At 60.1% G+C, this 11180-nt stretch overlaps 1 protein-coding gene across 1 annotated transcript; it reads left to right on the top strand.

Moving 5' to 3' along the window:
- Positions 1-244: 244 nt before the first annotated feature.
- On the top strand, positions 245-5162 carry PSMF1 (proteasome inhibitor subunit 1). The gene is made up of 6 exons (XM_019539446.1): positions 245-371; positions 477-559; positions 1141-1329; positions 1887-1940; positions 3628-3784; positions 3942-5162. Exons 1-6 carry the CDS (start codon positions 339-341, stop codon positions 3993-3995), a joined length of 570 nt encoding a protein of 189 aa, XP_019394991.1. The 5' UTR covers positions 245-338; the 3' UTR covers positions 3996-5162.
- The last annotated feature ends 6018 nt before the right edge of the window (positions 5163-11180 follow it).

Genomic DNA, 11180 nt, shown 5'->3' with positions numbered 1-11180 from the left:
GCGTGGGCGCGGCCCGGGCTGTCGCGGCCGCAGGACGCGCTGCTCTGCGCCGTGCACTGGGAGCTGGTCACGCGGGGCTACCGCTGCCTGGGCGCCGGCGACCGGGTGAGTGCGCGGGGCCGCTTGCGCCGCCGCTTCCGCTTTCGCGTCTCCGCGCCGCGCCGGGGCTGGCCGGGGCCCGCGTCTCGCGGCGGGGTCTGAGGGCTCTGCCCCCCCAGGCGGGGCCCGACGAGAGGAAGTCGGAGCTGCTGCCGGCGGGCTGGCAGGCGGACCCGGAGCTGTACACGCTGCGCTACCAGGCCCAGGACGACAGCCGGGAGCTGCTGCTCAAGGCCATCATGGTGGACACCAGCATGATCCTCAACGTCATGGTGAGCCCCCGCGGCGGGGTGGGCGCGGCCCGGGGGCCAGGCGGCTCCGTGGCGCCCGCTCCCGCCCTCCGGCGGCTGACGCGGCCCTGCCTTGCCCTCGCGCAGGACCGCAGCTCGCTGCAGGTGGCGGACGTGACCTTGAACGTGGCGGACTACGTCGACCCGGCGCACCTGGGCGACTTCCACAGGTAAGTGCCGGGTCTGGCGGGGGGGCCGGCGCCACGGACTCGTCCTCGCGAACGTGCGCGGTGCCACACTGCCGTCGCGCTCGCCCCTGCGGGGGCCCTGCCAGAAGCGGGGGAGCGGGTGCGCCGTGAGGGGCTTCAGCTGCAGCTGGTGCAGAGCCCTGAGGCACGAGGCAGGCCGCGGCATGTTTCCCGGGGGCACTTCCAGCACTGGATGATGCCGGGTAGAGGCGTGCCTGCCTGCCAGGGGATGAGGCACCTGTTCCCCCCTCCCTTCCTTCCTTCAAGCTGCCGTTATAGGGGCAGGCAGTTATTTTGGGCGGAGGGCTGCTTACTGAGTTTTGGCAGGCCATCCAGGGCCGCATGACCGGCAGCCCAGGGCAGATAAATACTAATTTTCTCAATTTTTTTTAGGGGCCCCACAGGCCAGGTAGAGTGGCCTGGCAGGCCAGATCTGGCCCCCGGGCCACATTTTGCCCAGCCCTGTGCTAGCACGGTGGCTTAGCTCCCCAGGTCCTCAGGCTGGCAGTGGGCAGGTGGCCCCGGCGTGTGTGGCCAGCAGCCATCCCTCTCCGTCCCCGCAGGGCGTACAAGAACATGGAGGAGCTGAGGACAAGGATCGTCTCGGGCATCATCTCCCCGTTCAAGACTGACAAGGAGAAGGACAACAACAAGGAGTCCAAGCCCGAGAGGACGGTCCCAACTACCCCCCGCGACTACGACCCCCTGAGGATCCCGCCCCGGCAGCCCCCGCTCAGCAGGGAGCCCCCCTGGTGAGTGGGGTGGAGGGGGCAGGAAGGGGGTGGCAGAGCACAGAGGTCACCTGTGCTGCACCCGTGTGCCCTCCCAGCTCCTTCTCAGCCCTCACCCCATGTCTGTCCACATTGGCTGGCAGAAGAAGGAGCCAGCGGGTGTGTTCCAGTTGTGGGGGTGCAGGACCCTGCCACCAGCATCCCTGGCAAGGAGCTGTGGGCAAAACAGGGGGGCCGGAGACTGCCCTGCGAAACCCCCCCGCCACCTGGGCCCTACAGGACGCTGACCTGCGCACCTTGCTCTTCAGGCCACGGCACCAGAGTCCATGTGCTCAGGGGCTGGCCCAGTGCCTCGGGCTCCTTCCCTGGCAGTGCCGGCTCCAGGGTTGCAGCCCACTGGAGCTGGGCATGGTCCCAGTCAAGAACCGCAGCCTTCGCTGCTAACACGCTTTGCCACACCCCCCTGCCTGCCCCCCATCCTCCTCCTCGCACTGCCTCTCCTGCACGGAGCACCCCCACCAGAGCGCACGGCTCTGGATGTTGGTGTCCCACCTCAGTCACCGTGTCTTGTGTTGCAGGCCATCTCCCCTGGGCCCCTTTGCAGTGGGCGGAGAGGACCTGGATCCCTTTGGGTGAGTATGGCTGGGGAGATGGGGTGCTCTTCCCACCCCCACAGCCTTTCCGGTGCCCCCTTGGAAGTGAGAGCAGCGGTGTCTGCTTGCGGTGGGGTGAGAAGCATTGGATGCCTCCAAAATCCCTTAAATCGACTTGTGCCTGGGTTTCCCACGTGGATGCCGGTGGGGCAGTTGCTGCCCGCAGAGGGCAAGGGACCGCCCTTGGTGCTGGCAAAACCCAGATGTGGTTCTGATCTCATGATGGGCTCCTGCAGCCTGCGGTGCCTGAGTAATCAGCTTGGATTCATTTAACATGCAGTAATTCCTCCGGTAAGACACAGCTGACCATGGAGCTCAGTGCGTGTAAGCCTTGCATTTAGCATGTTGCCAGCTGTCACCTCAGTGGCCCCGAAAGCCAGTGGAAGGGAGGAGGGAAGGATTTGCCCCATTCTCTGGTCCCGTATGTGACCCTGCAGCATGGGCTCGGCAGGAGCCTTTGGGCCAGGGCCAGGAGGATGCCGGACTGATGCATCACGTCTGCTGCGTGCACCAGCCTCGCTTGTTGGGGGGAAGCCATCCGCAGTCAGAGAGGAACACAGCCAAACTGGGCAGGGCTAGGAGCAATGACCTCAAGTGGCAGCAGGAGGGAATTTAGGCTGGTAATGAATTTTCTGACTCTGAAAGAGGTCAGGAATTGCAACAGGAGCCCAAAGGAGTTGTGTAATCTCCATCCTGGGACATTTGCAGAAGCGGGTTGGGGTGGTTTAGGTGGGGGTGCTCCTGCTGTGAGCAGGGGGCTGGACTAGATGTGACTTTGTGAGGTCCCATCCTAAGATCCTGCACTAGAACCAGCCCCTGGAAACGTGAACTAGCTCCTCACTGCCCCGGAGGCCCAGGATCAGATTTTTGCCCTTTTGGAGGACAGCCAGGAGGGTTGGAAAAGGGCCAAGGGGTGGATGTACAGTGATCCCAGGCTAAAAGCAGACACCCAGTGGGATGTGGCCCTGTGTTGGCCAGCATATCGCTCGTGCCCAAACGGGCACGGACAGTTGTTTGCACACAAGCTTCAGTGGCAATTAGCTTGAATTAGCTGCGGCTGTTCCAAAACAATGCATCGATTTGAATAGACGCCTAATACTCCCCGGGCTGTAACATCTGGATTTGAGGCAGCACAAAACGCTCTGATGCGATCAAGCTGGTTGTGTGTTTTTAGCTCCATGTAGCAGCGAGGGGACGGGGAAGGCGCCGTGCTCCACCGCTCTCACAAAGGCATTTTGTCTTCAGTGCAGTGACCTTTCTAGGAGGCACCAGGTAGAGGTGGTAGCACCAGCGGTCGAGGTGGCCTAAGACAGAAGAGGGGTTTCCTTGGGCCTGGGGTCTGTCCACAGCTCATCAGTGTGCGGCGCAGGCCATGCCGTGTTTCTCGTCGTGCCAGCAAACGTCTCTGCCCCTGTACCAGGGCAGACGGGCCCAAAGGCTGCCCTGGCCAGGCCTTAGGAAAAGGGCATGGTTCTCAGCACCCCTGGGCTGCGCTGCATAGTCAGGATGGAGCATGGGCCTGCTTGCACATGAGAATCGGGACACAGGTCTCACTCGTCCAGGTGCAAGCGTTCAAGGGCAGGTCGTACTGCATCCTGGTACTTGCATGCGCCTTTCCCCGTGGAGCCGATGCTGACCCTGCTGTCCTTTTCCTTCCCCCTCGCAGGGGCCGGCGCGGCGGGATGATCGCTGACCCGCGCAGGTCAGGCTACCCGGTGCCTGGCATCGACCCCTCGTCCGGCCTCCCGAGCCGGCTTCCTCCAGGGGCAGTTCCACCTGGTGCCAGATTTGACCCCTTTGGCCCGCCAGGCTCCGGTGCAGCCGGGTAGGTATTCGGACGGGTGCCAGCCTTGCTGAAGGCAGCTGTTCTGGGCTCTTTGTGCTGGTGGTGACCCAGATCCCTGTGACCTCTTCCCGTTGCCCCACAGATGAAGTTTTGGGGGGCATAACTCAAATAATGATGTTTTCTCCTGATTCTGCAGGCCCAACCCAGATCACCTCCCTCCTCCCGGATATGACGACATGTTTATGTGAGGCGGGCCGGCCTGCGCTCCCGCCAGAGAGGAGTTACCCCTGCTTACGTGAGCGCCTTCTCCTCGCGCCCATTCGGCGGACTGCAGTCCTTTTGGCGGAGGTTTCCTCCCTGCCTTGCACATCAGCTCCGAGGGCGGTCTGCTCACTTCCCCAGCCTTCCTCCTGCCCCCCCTGTCATCCCCCAGCTGTCAAAATATGATTGCAGTGTGCTCCTAGTAGACAGCCATCTGGGGTGTTATTCGCCGGGCAGGGCTGTCCAGGCCCGGTATGGAAAGCATTCAGTCCCTGGGTTCGCTTGGCACCTCTTTGTCCAAGGCAACACGGCCTGATGCTGCCGCTTCTTGCTACAAGTATTTGCTCCTCAGCACGAGCCAGGGGCTGAGCTGGGCTGGAGCAAACGAGTGTGGTGGTTCCTGCTGAGATGCTGTGAGTGGCTGCCAGGAGGGGCCTGTGCTGGGACACTTGTGCTTTTCTTCCCTGCCCTCTGCTATTGATTGAGCAGAAGGCTGTGATGGGGCTGTGAGGCCTATCTTCCACCTCCCACCCACCGGGAGGGTTTAATGGGGACATGCCAGCTGGTATCGCTGGATCACTTGGATTTAAAGGGCACCACAGTAAAACCTGCTGTTAAAAGAAAGGGTCCAGATGCATCTGGGCCCTGGACTGGTGTGCACAGGTTTGCTGTTCCCTGTTGAAGTGGCTTTCTCTCCCCTGGGAAGGCAGGCGAAGGCCATGCCAACAGGGGAGGGGTGTGGGGTGTCTGCTGTCTGTGCTGGGCTGAGTCTGGAGCTGGTTGCGTCGTCTCTGGGTGCCGGCAGAGTCGGGCCTTCCCCCTGGGCCGGCGCGTGGTGGTACCAGCACAGAGCAAGGGGGCACGTGCAGCTTCTGGGCTTTGGGGGGGTCCAGGGCTGGGTTTGGTTTTGTTCATTCAGGTAGCAGGAGGGCACCTATCCTGGGCAGGATCCCTCCGACATAAATCTTGGGTTTGGGTGATTCTGACCTGCCTTGAGGCACCTCGAAGGCAGAGTCTTGCCAATCCTGCTCCTTCCTATCACCACCCAGTTTGGGAAGATTTAAGTTGTTACTTTTGCTGGTTTTTTCTCTCGTGGTTTGAAGATTTTTTTTTGGAAAGATCTTTGGGACTCTAATAAAACCCAGTGCAACCCACGGCTCTGGCGCTCCTTGGCCTCTGACCCCTCCCGCCATCTCCCATGCAAGGAGGTGCATCTTCAGCAGGCCCCATGGCTGGTGGCAACCCAGGTGCCCTCGGGGTCCCCTGCCTGCTGCTGTCTGCCAGGCTGGTGCCCGCAGGCTGACCCCACGTGCCTCTTAAAAGTCAAGCCGTGGAGCCATTTAGCTGCATCTGTTCCTTTTCCTTGGCAGCCACATCGATGGCGTCTTGCCAAGTCAAAGTGTGGCTGCCCCTTGACTCTTGCTGGTCCTAAACATGGGTGCAGAGGAGCAGCTGCTCGCCATGGCCACATCCTGGCTCTGCACAGGGGTGCGGGTGCTGGCAGGATCTAGCACTGTGGCCAGCTCCACCCCCATGTGCCGCCCCAGCAGGCTCAGACTCATCTGGGACCCTGCCCAGTAGGCGTGAGCAAGGGGCAGGCTTCCCTTGGAAGCCCTTCGCCCAGCAGGAGTGGGGCTGCATTGGGGGAAAAAGAAGCCAGGCCGGCCCAGCTCCCACTGGCCCTGCCAGAGCCGGTGCAGTGCAGCAGATGGGCACGGACTAATGCTCGTGCCCTACACACGCGCAGCTGGCGTGGCACCAAGCGCTGGATGGAGCCGCGCAGGCAGGTCTTGCAAGGGGAAATGGGACAGGCAGGGCTTAGCCAGCCCTGCTCCTCCACTGCCTGTAGCTGTAGGAGAGTCAGGGAAAGCCTCTGCTCACAGTAGGCTGCAGTATGGGAGCTACTCTCACGCTGCCGACCTCAGGCTACTTGGCCGGCAAGGTGCCCATTGCCCTCTCCCCTCCACAGCCAGCAGGCGTGGAAGCTCCAGCGGTTTCCCCGCTGTGGGGCTGCAATGCAGCAAGCATCTGGTCTCTGCTCGGGCCTGCAGAGCAGGAGTGCTCTAGGAAAGCCACAGCCACGGTCCCAGGGCAGAGCCCTTCTGCGGTAGGATCGGGCTTTCACTTGGGGATGGGAGCTTTGAAATCTCCCTGCGGCACCCGGGGATCTGCAAGGGACATCTGCGCTTCCTGCTCAGTCACCAGCCTTATCAGTCACAACCTGCCTCTGCTGGGGCCCAGCCTGGCAGCCACCTGCATTAATCTTACTCTGCAACCTTTCAGGAGGAAATGCAGCCGGCATTGACGCGGCTAGTTGCAGCTTTGGGAGAGATGTTTGTGTCCTGGTACCTGTGCCTCTGTCTGCAGTCTTTAACTCCAGCCAGCGTGTCACTGCAGCTGGGGAACGAAAGCAAACCAGGATGGGAAGGGGGCTGGCCCAGCCTCTTGCTCTGTAGCAATCCCAGGTTGGAGCAGGGGCCTGGACAAACCCTTGCGCTAGCTTTGTAAAAGGCTGCCTCTACAATGCAAGCTGCTCTGCCAGACCCACCCCAGAGCCGAGAGGCTGCCAGAGCTGCTTGGAGCCTAGTCCCTTGCCTGCGTCTCTGCCCAGCGTTGCAGACTCACCTGAGCTGCAGGTGGGAAAGTCTAGACCAGTCAGGAGTGCCTTGGCCTGGCACTTTAAACTTGACGAGGCTGCCTGGCTAATTGCTGCAGGACCCAAAGCCTTGGCCACTGGCTGGTGGAAAGCACCCTGCCCTTTCCCCAGTCATCCTCAGGGGAAGGGGGAAACTCCAAGGGGAGAGCAGTGCTCCCAAGCTAATGACCCACCATCACCCCTGGCTGGAACATCCTGGCAACCTTTTGATCCAGGAAGCAGGTCAGAGGAAATGTCCCTGCCACCCCCTATGCCCAAGTGGAGCATCTTCTCCCAAGCAGAGTGGGTAGCAAAGCAATGCAACTGTGCTGGGGCCTGCTCTGTCCCAACGGCATGAGCTGGTTGAGAGGTCCTGAAGAGGGAAGGCTCCCTAGCACCTTGCTCCCACGCTACCCAAGGAGACTGTGTCAGGTGGGGCTGGGGGTCCCCCAGCAAGGACCCCCTGCACTGAGTGCCTGCGGTGCAGCTCCCCTTGCTATCAGCATTTCATTTGCACCCGTGGGGAAATGACACCAGCCCGGGAGGAAAGCTGCTGCCGCTCAAGCCTGGAGCAGCCCGGTCCCCTGGGGCAGTGTTTCCAAAGGACAGAACGGGAGCCAGGCCTTCTAGGAAGAGTTTTAATTAGTCTGAGGAAGATGACACAACAGAACGGACAGAAGGACAGACGCGTGCGCTGGCTACAGACCGTCTGGCTAGAATCCCACCCCCTTCTCTGAGCCCCCTGGGAACACACAGGATGGGATGGGACGTGCAGTCGAAGGTGCAGACATGGTACTGGATGCAGGAAGTCCCAGGAGCAGGCAGCACCGCCAGTGTCCTTGTGTCACGCAGGAGGAATGGAGAGAATATTGCACCTGCTGCAACACAGGATGGTCACGGGGTCAGAGTGGGTATTTCGTTGACTGGTAAAATGATTCTTCCTCCCCCCGCTGGGATAACCAAGGCCACTGTTGTGTTGTCCGCAGGAGGAGCTGGGGAAGACATGGGGTTTCTAAGGCAGGGGAATTCAGCTTGCAACTCAGACTGGGACCCAGATCAACTGCTGCCCTGCAAGAGGCGGGTGGAGTGCAATGCCCTGCAATGCTCTGGCTGGTGTCCCAGGCACCATGTGCCATGGCCAGGAGGCTGGTGGAAAGGAGAGGTCAGGAAGCAATGCTGCATGTGTTCCCCGGTCTTGTCACATGCTCCTGTTCCCCCTGGCTGGAGGGATAAGGCACAGCTCACAGGCAACACTTCTCACCCATGCGAAGCCTGCAGATGGGCCTGGAAGGATGCTCGGATGCCCAGAACCAGCCTGGAGCCGTTGTTGGAGTTGTCACAAACCAGACGGTAACAGCTGCTCCAGCCAGAACTGGGACAAACACGCTTCAGCTCAGTCTGTCTTCTCCCAAGTCCTCAGGGCCTCTCTTCGGTGGTGCTGCCCCTGGCATGCGTCCCGGTGGGGTCTGGGTTGCTCCAGTGCAGCACAAAGGGGCCCTGAGTAGCCTGTCCTCCTGCTGCAGCCTGCCCTTCTGACCTCAGGCAGGCTCCTGTCTGTCTGCCAGACCCCCGTGACTGCTCCAAGGGAAGGGCATGGATGGACAGTCAGGCCCTCTCACCACTCCTGGGAGCCGGAGGGGCCAGAATCCAGCATACATTTGCTTTCGGCAGTAATCCCATGGCCCCCGGTGCCCTGTGCTGGTCATGCATGGTGCACACTAGTTCTACCACTCCTTGCTGACCCATGCCCTGGACCTCCCCAGTGCCACCCACTCCAGCCCCTGGTATCCCCATGCTCCCGTGCAGTATAGGCCCGAACCCCACACTTCCATGCAGCAGTCCTAGGCCCCGCTTGTCTGCACTCTCATGCTGTCCAGCACCCCAGTACCCAGATCCCAGAGTCCCAGGGTGCCCTACACTGCCTAGTAGGGCACATGCACAGTACCATATCCCACCCTGACCCCATTCCCCTCACATGCTCAGTTCTCTTGGAAATGATTTCTGAAGCCATGCAAAAGGCTTGCTCCAGCTCCCAGTGCTAAGGTACCCACTACTGCAGCAGTTCCAGGCAACACCCCCCAGGATCCAGCTTTATCCTTCATGTGGTATGGGATGTGACAGCCACGCATCCCAGCATGAATTGCCCCAGTATCACGTGTGTAAGTGTATTTGCTGCCCCTCTCCATGAAGGATGCTCCGCTCCACTGGCCACACTTTGGTCAGACAGAGCAGTCTGTTCACCCTTTGTAAGGGATGGGGAATTCCCACAGTGGGAAGTGGAAGGTGCCCAGATCCTGCAGCAGGAGAGCAGGGCCCCTGGGCTGCTAATCCCAGCTGAGGAACCCCAGCATTGCAAGGATAAAGCACCACCCTGCAAGCTACTGCAAGCAAGCTGATGCACGTTGCTTCTCTCTATATTCCGGAGGCAGAAATGGGCACATTCAAATCCGTCCAGATTCATTCAGTGATTGCTGAATGGAGGCACTAGCTAAGGGCCCTCTCCCAACTTCTGAGAATAATCTCCATCCTGCCCTCGGCGAACAGAAGGACGTCACCCACGCTACAAGCAACCTCTGCTCCTCCGTGCAAGTGGGAAACGATCTGGGAGTGCAACCGGCTCACGACGGTGTGAGGAAGGGGACGTGGGCTCGCTCCCGTCTGGAATGAAAAGAGTCACGAGTTCTTCCAAGCGATCTCAAAGCGCCTCCCGGTCTGGCAGCCGGTGGCTTATTCACTTAAGGCAACATCACCTGGGCTAAAGAAAGAAGTAAATCCAGTCTGATCCTTGACTGATGCCTCTGTTAATAGGACTCAGCCCTGGCCCTTGGTGCCAAAACAGGTCCCTCCAAGTTCATTTTCCCTCCACTCCCGAGTGTGTTTCATTCTCACGGCCATGAGCACTGTCGCACATTATTCAGCTCGCTCCACGGTTCAAGCTCTCTGTTGCTTTTCTGCTCTGCCCTACAAGTCAAACAGCAGAAAAGAAGAGAAAGCAGGGAACAGAAATAAAGTGCATGTATAAAAGAACAAGCGCTGGATTCATCGAATCCCAGCAAGATCGGGGACTTTCTGTGCATGTATCAGAGGTGATCGTCTACCAGGAATCTGAAGACACTTCACATTGACCATAGTTAGAGTTTACCAGCATTTGGCAGATACATTTTTAAAGCACTCGCCATTCCCAGAGGTTTTAGAAGCTGCAGCCTTTGTCCTCCTGAATACACTCCATTCATCTTAAATATTTATATTTCGATCAAGGGGATTTCTTTTTTTTTCCAGTTCCCCATGCCTTCTTAAGGGATAACGCAGTAATACACTGACAAAGCAATGACAGCCTGAAGCCATTAAATTCTCTTCTTAAACAGTCTTACATTATAATACAAAAGGAGCCGTCTGATACTCGCATTAACCAGGTGCTCAGCAGATCTGATCTCTTAACAGGTTCGGCCCTGCATCGTGTAAGCAGCATTTCATTGCGTTTAATAGATGGTTGTCGTGTCATTTAGCAGCACTGTTTCTTGCACTGGGCTCCTAGACACCGAGCGGTGAAATGCCAGGGGAGGGGGGGTCTTTTGTGTCCCTGGAGAGGTTTATTCTTTCATCCGGACATCCATTTGCGGTGGATCCTGCTCTGACAGCAGCTCTACTCTAAAAGCCCTTTGGCAGACTCCGACTACGGCCAAATCCCTGTTTGCTTTGCTGACACCAGCCCGGTCCTGGGAGAACAAGGGTCTGCTGCTCTCCCCGGGCCTGTCTGCACCCTCCTGGCAGCTCCAGAGAGCATCCTGTCTTGCACAGACGGCAACGAGTGGTGTGCGGAGCACGCGGTGGCATCTGACCCGCCGGCTTTATTGCATTGCAGACCCCAGCCCTGCACACCGGGGGCTTCCTCCTGCTCCCCGTGCTAGCGGCTGAAGAAGGCCGCGCTCCGGGTACTCGAGGCTGAGCTATAACCTACTGCAGACAACAGAGAAGCTCTCTGACGCTAGTGCATCTTTGGCTCAGGCTGGCAGTCATCTTTTCCCAAACCCTTGAGAGGGGAGAGCTGAGGGGCTCTGCACACGAGGTCCTGATTGCTAGATGCTGGGGAAGGATCCAGAACTGCAAGGGTCCGCACTGAGCTGGCCGAGAAGACAAAAGGCTCAGGTCTTACAGATACGGGAGCCAGAACTACCTTCAGGCAGCGACGAGCGGCCCCGAGACTGGGGAGTGCAGAGCCCGGCTCGGGAGACTCACCCGGAGCAAGCCGCGCGCTGCGGGGTCCCGGCGCAGCCGTGGAAGCGGGCTCCTCCAGGCCGTCCTGCTCCGGGTGCATTAGTGACGGCAGGCACGGCGCGCCGCCTTTCCGCTCCGCTCCGCACCCGAGGCTGGGGGAGGCCGCGTGCGGCAGGGCAGCGGCACGGCGCCGAGAAGGACGGGGCCGGGGGCGGAAGTTACTTCAAGGGCCGGTTGCTCTGCCAAAGCAGCTCCCCGCGTGGCGGAGGGCCGCGGGCGCGGCTAGGGGCCGGGCTCGGGCCGGGGCGGCCGCAGGCGCAGG

Source organism: Crocodylus porosus, unplaced genomic scaffold (assembly GCF_001723895.1).
Source record: "Crocodylus porosus isolate Cpor-Errol unplaced genomic scaffold, CroPor_comp1, whole genome shotgun sequence".
Taxonomy (NCBI): Eukaryota; Metazoa; Chordata; order Crocodylia; family Crocodylidae; genus Crocodylus; species Crocodylus porosus.
This window is presented reverse-complemented; position numbering and strand designations above follow the sequence as displayed.